This window comes from Microcebus murinus, chromosome 7 (assembly GCF_040939455.1).
Source record: "Microcebus murinus isolate Inina chromosome 7, M.murinus_Inina_mat1.0, whole genome shotgun sequence".
Lineage (NCBI taxonomy): Eukaryota > Metazoa > Chordata > Mammalia > Primates > Cheirogaleidae > Microcebus > Microcebus murinus.
Genome location: NC_134110.1, coordinates 74,979,484 through 74,996,503, shown reverse-complemented (window position 1 = coordinate 74,996,503; position 17,020 = coordinate 74,979,484). Strand labels below are relative to the sequence as shown.

Sequence of the window (17,020 nt, the reverse complement as noted above, 5' to 3'; positions counted from 1 at the left end):
GAACTCAAATAACTTGATAGCAAGGAAACAAGTAACCTGATTTAAAAATGGGCAAAGGCCCTGAAAACACATTTCTCAAAAGAAAACATACAAATATTCAGCAAGTATATGTAAAAAATGTTCAGCATCACTAATTATCAGGGAAATGCAAATCAAAACCACAGTGAGATATTATCTGACACCTGTTAGAATGGCCACTATCAGAAAGAAAAGATAGCAAGTGTTAGAGAGTGTGGAGAAAGGGAACTCTTTTACACTGTTGGTGCAAATATACAACCTTTATGGAAAACAATATTGAGGTTCCCAAAAATTAAAAATAGAACTACTATATAATCCAGCAATCCCACTACTGGGTGTATATGCAAAGAAAATGAATTCGGCATGTGAAAGAAATTTCTGCACTTCCAAGGTCATTGTAGCCTTACCCACACTAGCCAAGATATGAAATCAACCTAAGTTTTCATCAGTGGATGAAAGGATAAAGAAAACATGGCATATATATACAGTGGAATATTATTCAGCCTTACAAAAGAGGAATAAATCCTCTTATTTGCAACAACATGAATGAATTTAGAGGATATGATGGTAAGTGAAATAAGCAAGGCACAAAAAGACAAATACTGCCTGATCTCATTTATTTGTGGAATCTAAAAAATTCATAGAAGTAAGGAACAGAATGATAGTTGCTCAGGGGCTGAGGATGGGGGAAATGGAAAGATGTTGGTCAAAGTTTTTATTGGTAAGGTTTCAGTTATGCAGGATTAATAAATTCTGGAGATCTAATGTACAACATGTTAACTATAGTTAATAATACTGTATTGTATACTTGAAATGTGCTAAGAGAGTAAATCTTAAATATTCTCATCACGCAAAGAAAGGTAACCATATGAGATGATGGATATGTTAATTAGCTTGATTGCAGTAATCATTTCTCCATGTATATGTATGTCAAAACATCATATTATATACCTTAAATATATATAATTTGTATTTATCAATTATACTTCAATAAAGCTAGAAAAATTTTAAACCAAAAATAGATGAAGATAAAAATAAATTTCTAATGTAAAAAAAAATTTTAAAAATAAAATTATCTGACTTTTTCACATGCAAATAACATAGAAGTAGGAATTAGTCTTTAAGTCCTGTAGCCAAATATTAAATAATTACAATAAATTCAGAAAAGGAAAGAGGAGAAAGTATCTGGGAAATTCTAAATTTGGATTGTGAGGACCTAGATTTTGGAGATATCCTCTGTTATTTCATAATTTTTTGAGAAATGCATCACCACTGAAGGAAAGTCATAGAAATGTGAGTCTCTAGAGGGGGAAAAGGACATAACCGCTTTAGAATGGAGTGAGTGCTAAAATCCTTACTTTTGTAAGAGTGATTTTTAAGATTAAAAACAAAAAAGAATCTAGCATCTGTAAACATTTTACAGTTACGACATTTTACAGGCAAGTCAAAGCACGGTTTGGAGACTTTCCACATGGCTGGTATTTATTAAACCTAAAAGTTACAATTACTTTCTTCAGTTTTATTAGACTACAAACATTTTGTACTGTTTGTCACGATGGCTTTATAAGGGATCCAGAAATGATAAATGGACTTGTGATGAACTGCTACTAAAGGAAAACCAGAGGGACTTTGATTTCCGTCATATATAAAGTAGGCACCCTGGATTACAAGGAGGGTCATCTTTGTCCACACATCTCTTGGAACTGAATCTGGGGTATTCTAGCCATCTCTGGCTAGATGAAAGTATATTAATAGATTATGTCTTAGTTCTCTAAATCTGTTTGCTAGAAGAAAATTAATCTGTGCATTTTAATAAGGATAGTTTATTTTCATCAAGTAGTTGAAATGAGAGTGAATTGAGAAAGATTTAAAAATGAAGAGTAAGACCTCCAAATAATTATCTGATTACATCCATAAGGAACTAAGTATGGCCCCATTTAATTCAAGAAAGAGCAATTGAGTACCTCCTATACTACAAACGCTAGGCATATGGTTTTTTCCCCCAATATCTTTTGTGGAGGTGGAAAGGTTTACCACAGAGGGATGCTTGGGTTGCTATGAGAGCACAGAAAACAGTGAGTCCAATATTCCTGGAGGAAAGGAAGGAAAGTGATATTCTAAGGAGAGAGAAGGAACATGCAAAAGAAGTGATGCTAAAATCACTGCAGAAAATATAATCTAAACTTTCTCATGTGAATAGATGCAGAAGTCCTAAATAAGAGCAAAATATTAGCAAATCAAATATAATAATCCACAAAAAGTATAAAACATCATGATCATATTGACTTTATTCTAGAAATGCAGAGATGATGAAGTATTTAAAAAGAAGCCAAAATATTTCCCAATAAATGAGAAAAAATTATATATTTGACCAAATTTAATATCTAATCATAATTTTTAAAAAAACTTCTTGGAAAATTAGAATAGAAGGGATTGTCTTTAATGTAACAGATTTCTGAAAAGAAAAATATATGCACATGAGTAAAATCATACTTAGGAATGAATTATTAAAACGTTTTGCCTTGAAATCAGGAGTGAGAAAAAGTTGCCCACTCTCACCATTTACATTTACTATTTCAGTGGCGGTCATAGCCATTGAAGAAAGGAATAAAAACGGTCCTCTATCCTTATTTACAGATAACTAGATTGAATATATAGAAAATTTAAAACAATATAGACTGTTTTAATCAATTATTATTAGTTTAGAAATTCCAAAAGGTCAATATGCAAACTCATTTTTTTCTATTACTATATACCAGCAATAGTAATAAAACATATAGCATGTGAAATTTTAAGGTGATACCATTTACAATAGCTTTTAAAAATTGTGATATTTCAGGATAAATCTAATGGAAGATGTGTAAGACCTCTACTCTGCAGCCTGCAAAACCTCTACATGGATTTGAAGCCCTAAAATATTGTTTCTCACAAAATTAATCTTTAGAGTCAATGCCGCATCCATTCCAACATCTTTCGAGTATTCCTCTGCCGCAGAAACTGGAAAGCTAAAAATGCAAAACACGTGGCATCTATTTTGCTGGTGTAGACTGTAAGAGGCACAGCATGGTTCAGGAGCTGGCCATTGTTTCCTAATGCTGGAGGCTTATTGGTTGTAGCAGTGGTAATGGTGGCATGCTTCTAAAATAGGCAGTTGAAGGGTCTACTTTACACTGAAAACGTCACTTCCTGAGCATAGAAATGGCAGCAACTCATCTGGCTGCACAATTCTGCTTTTGTAGCTTTGAGGGCCATAGATAAAAGCTTCATTTGAAGTCTGTTTCTTCATTTCTCCCAGTGATCCTAAAGGCTATTTAATGCCGTATAGTAAATCCCTTTCTATGCAATGTACTTTGAGGTGAAACCTCTCTCTGCAACTGATTCCTAATTGATACAATAAAACATGATCAGCATCCTGTATAAGGATCAAGAGTTTCAACTAAATGGATAAGCAACTTTTATCTTGTTTTCTAATTAGAGTTTCATTTTTGGTCCTCTAATCTCTGATCACATGGAATATTAATTGAAAATAAATGTCAGTACCAATCCATCACCACTTTTAAAAACTATTCAAATAATAATCTCAACCTTTATTAAGTCAGTAGCATCCTCCATGAAACTGTAAATAGCAGGTTCTACATAAGAACATCCACCAAATGTTACTGTACCACTAAGTACTGAGTCTTTACTGTTGTAATTTACCTTCTCTCTTTTGCCGATGATGCCAGAACCTTGTGTTTGCCTGTTCAGGTGATCAGTAGGTGCAAGGACCTTAATAGATTTTTTTTTTTTTTTTTGAGACAGAGACTCACTCTGTTGCCCAGGCTAGAGTGCCGTGGCGTCAGCCTAGCTCACAGCAACCTCCAACTCCCAGGCTCAAGCGATCCTCCTGCTTCAGCCTCCCGAGTAGCTGGGACTACAGGCATGCGCCACCATGCCCGGCTAATTTTTTCTATATATTTTTAGTTGGCCAATTAATTTCTTTCTATTTTTTTAGTAGAGATGGGGTCTTGCTCTTGCTCAGGCTGGTTTCAAACTCCTGATCTTGAGCAATCCGCCCGCCTCAGCCTCCCAGAGTTCTAGGATTACAGGAGTGAGCCACCACGCCCAGCCTCAATAGATTTTTGTTAAGGATTGATTTACTCCCATAAAGTAGTAAAGGAGAGATATAAAAGTTGTAATAGCACACACATACACACAGAATTCAAAGCATAAAGTATTGGATATCATAGCTGATTCTTTAGTTAAAGGAGTAGAGAATTATTTCCCTAAAAATCACAAACAAGGATATCAGTAATTTACTTCATTTTCTTTCTTAGCACTATCCTTTTCAACATAATGGCTTTTAAGTAAGTTTGTGTGTGCAGACTTCTCAATGGAGTTTCTTAATTCACACTTCATGTAGTATTTTAGTGAGTATCTGCTAAGTACAAAGAGTGGTGGGAACTATGGAAAACATAAAGTTACTTAGGAAACTGACTTTATTTTTAGAGAGCCTATAATCTTGTGGAAGAGGCAGTAAGAAATATTTACATTTAATTATTTTTAAAAATCACACTAGAGTTTTATTAGATTGTAATCAATATAAATAAATTATTAGAAGGAGAAATAAATCCCAAATGAGGGTATTGGGGGAAACTTCAAGACAGATGTTTTACTTGAATCAAATAAGATAAAAAAAAAAAAGAGGGCCTTTCAAAAAATAAATATCATGAACACATTTCATTAATGGAAAGTTATATTTATTGGACAACTTGGACTTGTGTGGATTGGCCCTATTTTAAAGGATGGGATAGACACTGACCATGAAAGAAAAGTTGAGATCAGATTGCGGAAGGTCACAAATGGCATGCTAATAATTTTCAATGTTATTCTCTAGTCACTGGGAAGCCATGTAAGCAAGAAGTACCAAAATGTGAGGGAGTTAGAAAGAACATTGTGGCAGAAATGTGAAACTTAGATTGAGCAATTGAAGGAGCGGAGCTGAGAGACCTGTGCGTTACCAGTGGAAATGTTCTAGTGGAAAAAGGCAGCAGTAATAGGAACAGAGGGGGGCAAACTATGTAACAGGAAGGATTTGGTCAATTAGTAATAAAAGGACTGGTTTTGAGAGACAGGGATCCCTACAAGATTATCAGTCAGAGAAACCTGATGAATGGTATTTCATTTATTTCATGTGATAGACAGAATAAAGACCTTCTTAACATGCCCATGCCCTAATCTCTAGAATCTGTGTGTTAATTTATGTAGCAAAAGGAATTTTGCAGATCTTGAGATGGGAATTAAAGATTTTGAGATGGGAAAGGTTTGCTCTGGATTACCCGGGTGGGCCTAGTATAATCACAAGGGTCCTGATGAGGTGGAGGCAAGAGGAGCAAAGTGAGGAAAAGGAGCTATGACAATGAAACCGGCAATGGGAATAATGCACTTTGAAGGGGGAGGAAGGGACAGCGAGCCAAGGAATTCAAGCAGCCTGTAGAAACTGGAAAAGGCAAGGAAACAGACTCTCCAGACTCTACTCTGTAGCATCCAGATGGAATGCGACACTGCCTGCAATTGAGCTTTAAATTTCTGACCCCCAGATTTTAAGAGAATAAATTTCTGTAGTTTTAAGGCATTGAGATTATGATAATTTGTTACAGCAGCAATATGAAGCTAATACAGATTTTGGTACTTGCAAGTGGGGTGTTGTTGTAACAGATACCTAAAAGTCTGTAGGTGGCTTTAGTACTGGGCAATGTTTTCAGCAGTTTACTTTTTTTCCAGCAGTTTCCATGTATTTAGACAGCGATCACTAACCCATTTATGTCGTGGACACCAACTCACATACATGCTCCTTGGCTTACAGTTTTACAGTATCCTCTAGGACAGAAATAATTAACTCTGTTTCCCCTGAAATTTTCCAAAATGTCACGTGTGGTAATCTGCATGGGATTAACTTTTGTCATATATTTATTGACACATAACAAGGCCTTCTGTCACTACTCACAGCCACTTTTGCAAAACTAGAACCATTATTTAGAGTGCCAGGGTACTGGATACATTCATTCTCTTTGATAGAAATAGATATTTTAACTGGTAGCCTTATTAAAGCATTTTTTGAACACCTTAAGATTCACATCGTTCTATTATAAGTAAAATTTGAAGATTAAGACCATGGCTGTCTTACCTATATCTGTCCCCTTGTGCAAGTATATACTTAATAAGTATTTGTTCCATGGGGTAGGAAGCATGGAATTCTATTAACTAATTATTATCATCTTAATTTGAGTAATGAATGATTGAGTGGACTATGTTTACACATTGGTAAAAAATTAGCATATGAATAACTTCCGTCAACATTATTTGTTGAATACCAATTATGTATCATCATCTTGTTCTTAGATTAACATGTTCCTCTGAATTTAACACCAATCTCAGTAATTCTCTCACTAATGATTATCGTCACCCATGCCTCCGTTCTTTTAAGACTCCTTCCACAGAACTCATCCACTCAGTCTCAGAGATTAGTGGACCACTCACTGTCAAAGATGGTTTTTTTATAGGAACACAAATCTACATCAGGGCACCTAATTTTAAACTTAAAGGATATATTCATTCATGTGATCACTTGATTGTCCCTGTATTACCCACTAAAATAGAAGCTACATAAATAATCATGTCTGGTTTTGCTTACTATTATATCAACAAGGTGGCATATTTAAGAGCACAAAGTATTTGTCTTGAATATATGAAAAAAAGAGTTAAATTAATTTGATTTGGTTTAAATAAGGGATCATATGTGGAATCCTAAATTTTATAATAAAAAATCAAGTTAATCTGATCCAGGTGGGAACGTAGGTATTTATGCTACTGAAAACACATGCATCACCCACTCAAGAAAATAGCAACAGCAAAACATAATTTTTTTCTGCATTGAATCAAGATCAGGTAGCTACAAGCTGAAATCCTGGTACCTTCTATGTTATACTATTTTCTTACAAACATTTCTTTGAATGGTCTTAAAAGTTGAGAGCCAAAGGTTTTTAAAATTGAATAGTCACGTTTTCACATGCTGTACTTGTGTTCATATTCTGTGAGTCCCCTAATGACTCATTGAAGTATTTACTGCACACGCCAGGTGGGCTTTCTAAAGCTTTCCAAGGCATGATTTAAAGATGATACAAGATTTAGTGTTCACCAAAGTAGAGAAGACAGTTTTGAAAATAAAATTTGAGACTCCCTTTTTCTCTCCATAGTTCCTGTTTCTGTATCTAAGGCCGTTTAAGTAAACATCTAAAAACAGCTTTTATAATGGTAAGAGAAACGTGAATTTCATTTACATATTTACTGTTCACATACTGCTGTGCTGGTAATGGCAAATGCAGAGTTTATTCAAATAGTTGTCTTTGAAACACATGCATGAGGTCAAAGAATATCCAGGTGGTTCTGAGCCCCTTAGCAGACACAAATACACACGCAATGAGAATTGGAGATGGATTCCTGAAATACCCTTGGGCGATGTATTGCTAAATTATACCTGAAAATCCATTCTATTCAACTCAGCAGGCTGAAGTAGCTCATCAATGTGGTAATTATAACTAAATATGAACAGGAAAGGAATTAGGAAGACAGGACTGCTGTGTACACTACTTTTGTAGACAGGCTGAAATGAATTCTATTAATATATACTTAAGATACTTTATGCACATTTTACACTGAAAATTATTAGGAATTTTGGAGTAAATGTTTTGATATTACTATTAGAAACAAAAATATGCTGAATGTGATACATAAATAGAAATTGATAGTTAGCTAGAATTTTTAAAAAATCCATAAAGAATTATAAATCTTGATATCAGTCTTTCTCCATTTGAAGCATTAGATTTTTAAACCATGAACAAATCTTAATATCTAGACTGTTTTAAAGATTGTGTGTGTTTATGAATGTATATGTGTTTGTGTGTTAACTGTATGCCATATTTATCTGACATTTATCCATATTTTTAATTGGAAACTATCTCTGGGTCATTCTAATCCACTTGATTCTGTTCCCTGAAGAACATTATCCAAGTCCATACTGCACATTAGGTTAGGTCAAACACAGGATGTCTCAAAAGTCTTCATACAAAGGAAATATTTTTTAATGAATATTTTGTAAATAGAGGTACATTTAGCTACAATTTCTCATTTTGCCTATGTATGGTGACTTTTGGGATACCCTATATATAATTTCAATAGTCTTTATGCATTAATTAGGCTTTACTTGAACATCTTTATTATAATATGCGAACCTCTAGAATTCTTTATCCATACTAGGACAGATAAGTATCAAAAGGCATTGTATATTGAAATCCCATATATCACATATATTCTCCCGTTGTCTCCCACTTTAAAAATAAATATGTTTGCCAAAATAATGACGGTACTCTGGTAATTCAAACTGAAGCAAAATTCTAACGTTCTTTGTTTTCCACTGTTTTCTGGCTTTGGTTTTTTTGACATTTATTTGAGTTGAGATATCATGATTGGAGTATGGTTTTTGCAGTTCACAAACATGTACACTCCCCCTCTGCTTCTTGCCAGCTTTGTGAACTTGACACTTGAACCTCAGTTCCCTTATCTGTATTATGTGATAATACCTCACATAGCTACTTTAAGATTAAAGCAACACAAATAAAAACCCTGACACAAATTAAGCACTTGATAATTGTTCCTTTGTAAGATCCCATTCAGTTTCTCTAATTAATCAGTAAACAATTTTAATTAAAATACTTCATGTATGTTTAATTCATTGTTTACATTATGAAGCTAATGTTGATGGACTCCAGGACTGATGATGTAAAATTATAATATATCATCCCAACCATGAAAAGATAATATTCTTTAAAGCAGAAAATATAGGGCATCATACAGTAAAGTGATAAATCCCACAGTTCATTCATTTTTAGTATCATATATTGTTACCTGCTTCACACCAATAAGAATCTGAGGTGACTTACCCCACTCATGCCCCACTACCATATATATATATATTTATTTATAATAAAGTAAAAATATAATAAATTTTACAGATAAAACACAGCCACAGCAGAGGAAAACACAATAGAATAGAAGAGTGAAACCAGACACTTTAGTTGAGTCTAGAAAGAATAAAGTCCAGGCAGGTTTGAGGGAAGTGGACTGAAATAAAATCAATCAGAAAAAGAAAGACGGAACTCCGGGATGTCAGCGATTTTTGCAATAGGATATTTGGTACTTTATGTCTCCACACAAGTTTGCTATATTTTGCCTTCCTTTACCTCAGGTGCTACTAGCTGGTCATCACCATTGTCTTGGCTCTTCTATGCTTTGTTAAGAATCTTCAGCTATAGTCTGGACACTGGGGTATGATTCATCCTCTCATCACCCTAGACATTGTTCTGTTAGGATTCTCTACAACTCACAACTCTGAGGCTTTTAAGATAAATAGAGGTATTAGTTAGATGATAGATGATAGAAGGTAGAGCATATATATCTTGTTTTGAAAATGTTTTATAGTAAAATTCTGCACATAATTTTCATAATCACAGAAATTAATATGACTTCAAGGATGTTTTAATTTCTCACCGCCATTCCCTATAAATTCAGTACTATCCCTTCATCTCAAAACACAGTGGAGATCCCATAAATGAGACAAGAGCCATGAGCTATTAAGGAAGTATACTTCATAAGTATGTGTGCTGAGGGCCTCCCCTCTGGTTCATAGAAGGCAACTTCGTCCTGTGTCCTCACATGGTGGAAGGGGCAAGGGATCTCTCTGGGGTCTTTTAAATAAAGCCATTAATCCCATGTGTGAGGGTTCTACCCATGACCTAATCACCTCTCAAGGGCCCCACTTTCCATCACATTGAGTATCTGAATTTGGGGGGAACACAAACTTTCAGACCATAGCAATGCCCACCTCCAGTAAACTATATTATTGTGTTCATACATCTGTGAGATAATTTGTTACTGATGATAGTACCTTTTATGTGGCTATCACTCCCACAAGACTTTGTGCTTCTTTAGGTCTAGGATTATTTTTTACATGTTTTGTACATAACATAGCTGACATTTGTTGAAAATGTGTTGAAGGCAGGTAAACTATTTACATAGGTATAAATAATTTACTTCATATTTTTAACTATAATCTCTAGGAAATTCAAGATTAATTTAATTGTACATGCTTTAGTCTTCTTTTTTTCCAATTCTTTTAGAGCTATTAAATATTTGAATTCATCCAAAGGATATGTTAAAGAAGATAGGATCTCATTATCTTAATACACCGCAAAGTTTATCCAAATATAAATGCAAAAATAAGATAATTAAGAAGATAACAGTCTGTATAATCAAATTTAAAAATGTTTTCCTTTTTTTTAGAAAAAGGAAAAACTCAGATACCAGATACGCTTGGGAAGGGAAGCAACAAAAGTGAGAATGTTCCAAAAGAATCACCACTAAAGAGATTCAGTGAAAATAAAATCAATCATAGAAAGAATTATAAAGTAGAAACATTTTAGCTGTGTTTAATACTTGTATTAAATATTTCAGGAATTTAATCATTTCAAAGACTTCTTTGATATTAATGCATAAGAAACTGGAGAAAATCCAAACAAATGAGTAAAGACTTAATAATAAAATCTAATTATAGTTCTTTAAAAGAAAACTAATGAAAGTCGTTTCCCAATACATAAAAAAATTAATGAACAAAACTTAGGAGTACCAAATTGATTTGTTTGCTTATTTCACTTTTAATGACTGTCAAGTATAAAAAAGCATCTTTCTGGAAATTATTATTTCCTCCTCATTTGAACCTATATCACAAATGAAAACTTGGACCAAAACTAGGAAACTTTAAATTTCCTTTAATTCAAAAAAGAACAATGATAATATAGTAAATAAATCAAGTAAAATGTAGTGCTACATGAAATGAAATGAAAGGATGTTTTCACTATGATAGTCATTGAATATTTTTAGTTAATAACTATTTTTAGATTATCTACTTACAAGAGTTCACTTGACTTTGGGTGAATAGATGTGGGTCCAGTTCCATAGGCATTTGGCAAGACAGCAAGTCACTTAATATAGATGTGTGCAGAAGACCTAGATGTATATTTTTTTAATTGTTGAAAAGATGGGTCGGTGACCATGCTGGGGTTGAAAATTACTTGGTTATTATCCTTGACAGGACCTGAGGAAAGTGTTAATGTCAAGAATTTATAGGAATTTCACTAGCAAGGAAATGTTCCCCTCTGAGAGGAGAAAATGCAGCAGATTACCATGGGGGCAGCAGGCATGATAAGGAGGGATGGATAAGAGAAGGTCCCCACCTGTACATCATGGTGTTGGGTGATAAGAATGACATAAGAGAAAGGTTAACTGTGAGTAACTTTCTGTCCAAACCTGAGAAAAACTTTCTGTTCAAACCTGAGAAGAGAGAATTGAGATATCACTCAGATCACTTGAGGAAATAATTTTAGAGATAGTGTGTTCAGAGGGAAAGGGTCTGGGATAAATCTAGGGAACCCCAATTTAAGTATGTGGTCCAAGTGGCGTCAGATCACGCACTTCACTTCCCTTCAGTTATCCATTCAGCAAACTTGTAGGAGTTGTCTATTGCCTACCCAGACATCGGTAAATGAGGAATTTGGGCAACATAACTTTGCTGCACCTTGCAGCATTAATATTTAATTATTCTAATAATTCTCTGAAATATAGACATCACACAGTTCAAGTCATGTACTGTGTCTTCCTACAGTTCTTAGAAGTTTTATGAAATCCAACACATATTTTAATTTGAAAACCAAATAGAGATGTCAGAAATCTGGGTGGGCTAATAATTTGATACTCTTGGTATTTCGGAAATATTTGTTTAGTGTTTTATTTGAAGGGAGGGATAAGGCTTAGGGGGTGAGGAGGAGAGACAGGAAAAGTGACTGGTATAAGACAAAGGAGTCTTCTGCTGCAGAGCTGAGAAGACCTGTTGTCCCAAGTCAGTTCTGGTTCCAAACCTGAATGCCCCTGCCAGCAAGGCAGAAGTCCTGCTGTTCACTGCATTCACCCCTCTTAGAAGGTAGCTTAGCATCACTGGTTGCTATGGAAACATGTCCCTCATAGTGTCTCATCTCCTGTTTCCTACACAGCCAGTGAAAGGGCCCGTTGACCTCACATGGCATGGTATAGTTCACTGTAGAAAGATCTGCCAGATTTGAAGCAGGGCACTATGCATTGCTCTCTGTGATTCTTCATTCGAAACACTTAACCTCTCAGCCTCACTTTAGTGAAACATAAAATAAGGATGGTGACAGTAACAACAATAATAAAAATGGGAACAATAATGATACATACATACATACATAGGATTGTTTTCAGCATTCAATGAGATAATGCATATAAAACTTAGAAAAGAGCCTAGCACCTAATAAGCATTCTCTCAATATTATTAATAGCTCTTCTTAACCTATATGGCATTATTCCCTGTGTCAAGTTCCAACAAACATGATTTTCTTGATTTCAGTACATTACTGGTGACACTATAGAGCCCCTTTTAAATGAGTCTACCCCACAAGCTACCCAGTGCATTGCCACTTAATTCAGCCCTAAATCATATTGGCCTAGTTCCCAGTAAAATACTCTCAACACAGCTATGTAAGTCATGCAGTGTCCCTGACCATTCCCTGTACTCGTCCTCATTTGGCCATGCTTTCCCCATTTCCAAAATTGGGATAGAGATACCTAAGTAATAGAATTATTATGAATATTATGTGACATGATATAAATTTATCACAGGGATGGCCCATGGTCAGTCCTTCTCTCTCTCTCTCTCTCTCTCTCTCTCTCTCTCTTTCTTCCTCTTTCTCACACACACATGCTCACTCTCTCTTCTCCTCCCTTTTTTTCCTCCCTCCCATACTCTCTATTCTTTCTTTCTTTCTTTCTTTCTTTCTTTCTTTCTTTCTTTCTTTCTTTCTTTCTTTCTTTCTTTCTTTCTTTCTTTCTTTCTTTCTTTTTCTTTCTTTCATTCCGTTACCATTAAAAGGCCAGGTGCTTTTATTTCTATTGGTTCCTTCCCTCAAAAAAGGAAAAAGTTGTAGATATAATTATCTGATTTTAGGTGTGAACTCATTTGTCCCAAATTATTAACACTTATTGGATTTGTATTTTAAGTGTATTTTAAGTGTATTTTAAGTGTATAAAGATTATTTCTATTTAAAAAAAATTGTAGGCAGTAGTTAGGAAGATATTTTGTTAAGTGAGTGAGGCTTCTTTTGGCCTCTAACACTATAGGCATAAAGCTTATTTTGAGAACAAAACAAGGCTAACCCATTAGGATTCAATTCTTGAAGAGAGTAAAAACAAAGAAGAGTGTGGTGCTTGGACGTGTGCCTTCTCTTCAACTGCTGACTGTGTCCCTTATATCCAAATTCTTCCTCCCGACTTTTCTGACTGAAGGTTTCCCAGGTTCCACTTTTACCAAGTCTCTCACCTCCCTCAGCCACTGCCCCTTCCCTCCCCTCACCTGCCCACCACTCTGCAGCATGGTGCTCAGAAAGGCGGCCTTTATTCACCAGTAATTCACCGGTGAAGAGTTTCTATGTAATAAGATTTCCTGATTAAGTTTCACCTTCTAGTCAAGAAGCAATAGTGATTATAATCAACAATAAGTTAGGATATACTTCAAAATCACTAAATGAGTGGGATTGGAGTGTTCCAAACACAAAGAAATAATAAATGCCTGAGGTAACGGATACTCCAATTATCCTGATCTGATTAATACATATTTTATGCCTGTGTCAAAACATCACACGTACCCTATAAATATATAAAACTGTTATGTACTTTTTGTGAGTTCCCCAGTTTGGGTGGCCTCAAGCCCTCCAGGATTCAAGCGACTAGCCCAGATATGAGATTCAAGAGTAGATACTCTAAATGCTCTGAGATAAGAAAAGCAGCATAAGAAAGGATTGATGAGGTGTAAATCCCCTATATGGAGCCTAAGAAAGTCAGCCCTGATACAGGGAATGGAAAGCAAAGGTGTGCCAAGCACTGATGAGTGAGTGTGAGTCAGACTATTTGTTTTAACATGTATCTGTATATATACAGACGTGTAAGATAGTGTATATATGTATGATGGTGGGTGAGGCTATAGAGGTTATTGTGTATGTGAATTAAGGTAATTAAATTGTTATATCATCTTTGCAAAGACTATTCAGATTGATGTTAATTATAGATAATGGAGAACTAACAACATGAAAAGTAAAAAACTAGCAATTTGATTGTATAATATAATAATAATGCTAAAATTAGTGGCATTTGTGTCATTATGTCATTAGCACATCACTTCCTAGTAATCATCAACACCATGCTTATTTATATAATGAATATATACTATATATGTCAGACAAACTCTGTAGTTTTATTGGACTGCAGCAGTTTTTATGGCTTGTTGGTCTTATGGCATTTTGTCTAAGAAATTAGCAAATAACTTTTATAAAGGAGATACTGCTTATTAAATATGATTTTGTTTCAGTACATTTAAGATATGTCAATACACTTTCACACCTGTGAGTATATACAATTTTCATCCAAATCAGAGAACTTATTCTTAATATCTATGACTATGAAATATAATTATTTAAGTATAAAAATAGTCTTTACATTGAAAATAGTCTTTACACCTTCAATTAAGAAGATTTGTGAAGATGATACTTCTAGCTACCAATAGGAGCCTGCATTTGTTCACACTAAAAATGAATTTTGACATTGGGAAATGTCACTACTGCTTCTTTGTAAATTTTTTTTATTTTTAATTATTATGGTTACATAATAGTTGTATATATTTATAGGGTACGTGTGATGTTTTGACACAGGCATAAAATATGTATTAATCAGATCGGGATAATTGGAGTATCCGTTACCTCAGGTATTTATTATTTCTTTGTGTTTGGAACACTCCAATCCCACTCATTTAGTGATTTTAAAGTATATCCTAACTTATTGTTGATTATAGTCACTATTGCTCCTTGACTAGAAGGTGAAACTTAATCAGGAAATCTTATTACATAGAAACTCTTCACTGATATGTAGATCCTTCTGCATTAAAAAAAAAAATACTGAATCAGACACCCTAAATAGCACACAAAAATGGTTTTAAAACCATATACTTTTTTGGAGTGCATGGGAGAGGTAGTATTCCTGAGCTTTGCCAGGCATTGCTCTCAGAAAGGATAATACATGATATATAAAGGCAAAGCTTCTACCCTGTGCACTCGAGGTGATGGTGTGAAACGTTCAGATAAGGATATTCTCCATATAACGTGAAAGTAGAGAACTGAGGACTAAGCTGAGGTCCGAGGGGCTGGGAGTGGAAGGAAGCTTCTGGAAAGACTTCCTGTAAGAAGAGCAGAGTACCTAGCATATAGTAGGTGCTCACTGAGCCTGAGGCCCTATTGTGTGTCCCTTCTATCTTAGATCCTAGGGATATAAATGTGACAACATGCAATTCTTGTGTTGTCTAAGAAGTGCAATCTGGGTAAATAGACAAAACTAAAAGTGATAATTGCTTTAATAATTGAACTATATATAGAGTGCATTAAGGTCTCAGAATAGGAAAGAATTTAGCAGTTTCAGAATATAATACAAATCTCAATATTCTGGAATGGCTAAAAGATATATGAATCCAAAAGAGAGTTTTTTTAATTCCTGTAAATACCAAACAAGCGTTTTTATACTTCACATTTAGATTTTCAGTTTTACTATTCTTGCTAAATACATGAATCCATTCTTAATTCAACATTGCTTCATGCACACTTTAGTAGTGCACATTCTATTAGAGAACTTAACGGACATCATTTAGGGGGAGGTGAAGGAAATACAATTTTCTCTAGAAGATTTGCATTAGATAGAGTAGTTACAGGCTGTAGCATCTCCCCTGTAATTTTATGAGAATGGTATTACCCTGGCTTTCACTGTGTGATTGCTGGTTACCTTCTGTCAGTGAGCAACAGTCTTACTGCAAAGCAGGAGCACAACCCGTCTCTTTGTCTCCGTGGCCAAACCAATTACTTCTTAGAAAGTCGGATTTTTTCAGAATGACCATGTACAGGAGCAAACGCAGACATCAGAGATGTAAGTAAATTCTGAGTCAACTTTTTCATATCACTGTGGTGGGAAAAAACATACTTGATTTCTTAAAAGACTAATCATGACTTTTTCAGATACATCCTGGTAGTGGAAAATATATTGTAGCTTTTTTCACCCTAACCTTTATCTTTATTCCTGTAACATGCTTGAAAGATGTTGAGGGGAGACGGGATAATTCGCTTGTTACTATGGAAACCCTTGGAAAGGTTTACAAAATCAACAGAGAAACAGATCAAATGCAATTTCAGTCTAGCTCAGCATCCTTCATTCAGGCATGATCACTGGACAGTTCCTTTTTTTTGCTTTTCTAAGAGTGATAGATTTTCTTTCCTGGAAGTCTGTCGAAAGGTTTGGGAAGCTAGCCTAAAACTTCTATTTATTCATCCAATTTCAATTACAACTCTCAGAGGAAATAAAACAGTTCAGAATGGAGGGCAGAGAGTTAATTGTGAGTGACAAGCTGAATATTTAACAGGATATTCATTGCCAAACTTCTTGGTTCAGAGCATGTTTGTAACATAATTCACTATGGGCACCATTTCAAAGGGTTAAAAGAAGTCATCTGCAATCTACCCTAAAGGAACTGAATCAGACTGAAAAAGAGCAGCACAATTACCCTGGCCTAAAGTCCAGAACAAAGATGATTATGGAACTGAAAGCAATCAGGATTTAGCTAAAAATCAAAATCTTATAATAAAACTGTTTTATGGTAAAGCAATATGCCTCTCGTGAAAAGCTTCCCAATCACATCTCTTTCCAGTAAGTCCAACTCTTTATCACTTCGTCTTTGCTATTGTCTAAAGTAAATGTTACCATCTTTATCCCATAATGGCCTGTCATTGACTCTATTTACCATCATGGG

The 17,020-nt window shown here is 34.7% G+C and overlaps 1 protein-coding gene across 9 annotated transcripts in view; it reads left to right on the top strand.

The window, feature by feature from the left end:
• The window catches only part of RALYL (RALY RNA binding protein like), a 658,122-nt gene that overhangs the window by 443,486 nt on the left and 197,616 nt on the right, over window positions 1–17,020 (top strand). Inside the window, exon 1 of one of the 9 annotated variants that reach the window (XM_076005192.1) lies at window positions 13,042–16,143. The exons of 7 other annotated variants lie outside the window; for them this stretch is intronic. In XM_076005192.1, coding sequence (XP_075861307.1) covers window positions 15,957–16,143 — 187 coding nt within the window. In that variant the 5' untranslated portion in view covers window positions 13,042–15,956. Of the gene's footprint in view, window positions 1–13,041; window positions 16,144–17,020 lie in introns of those variants that run through there. One more of the 9 variants, XM_012774231.3, reaches the window with a different exon arrangement.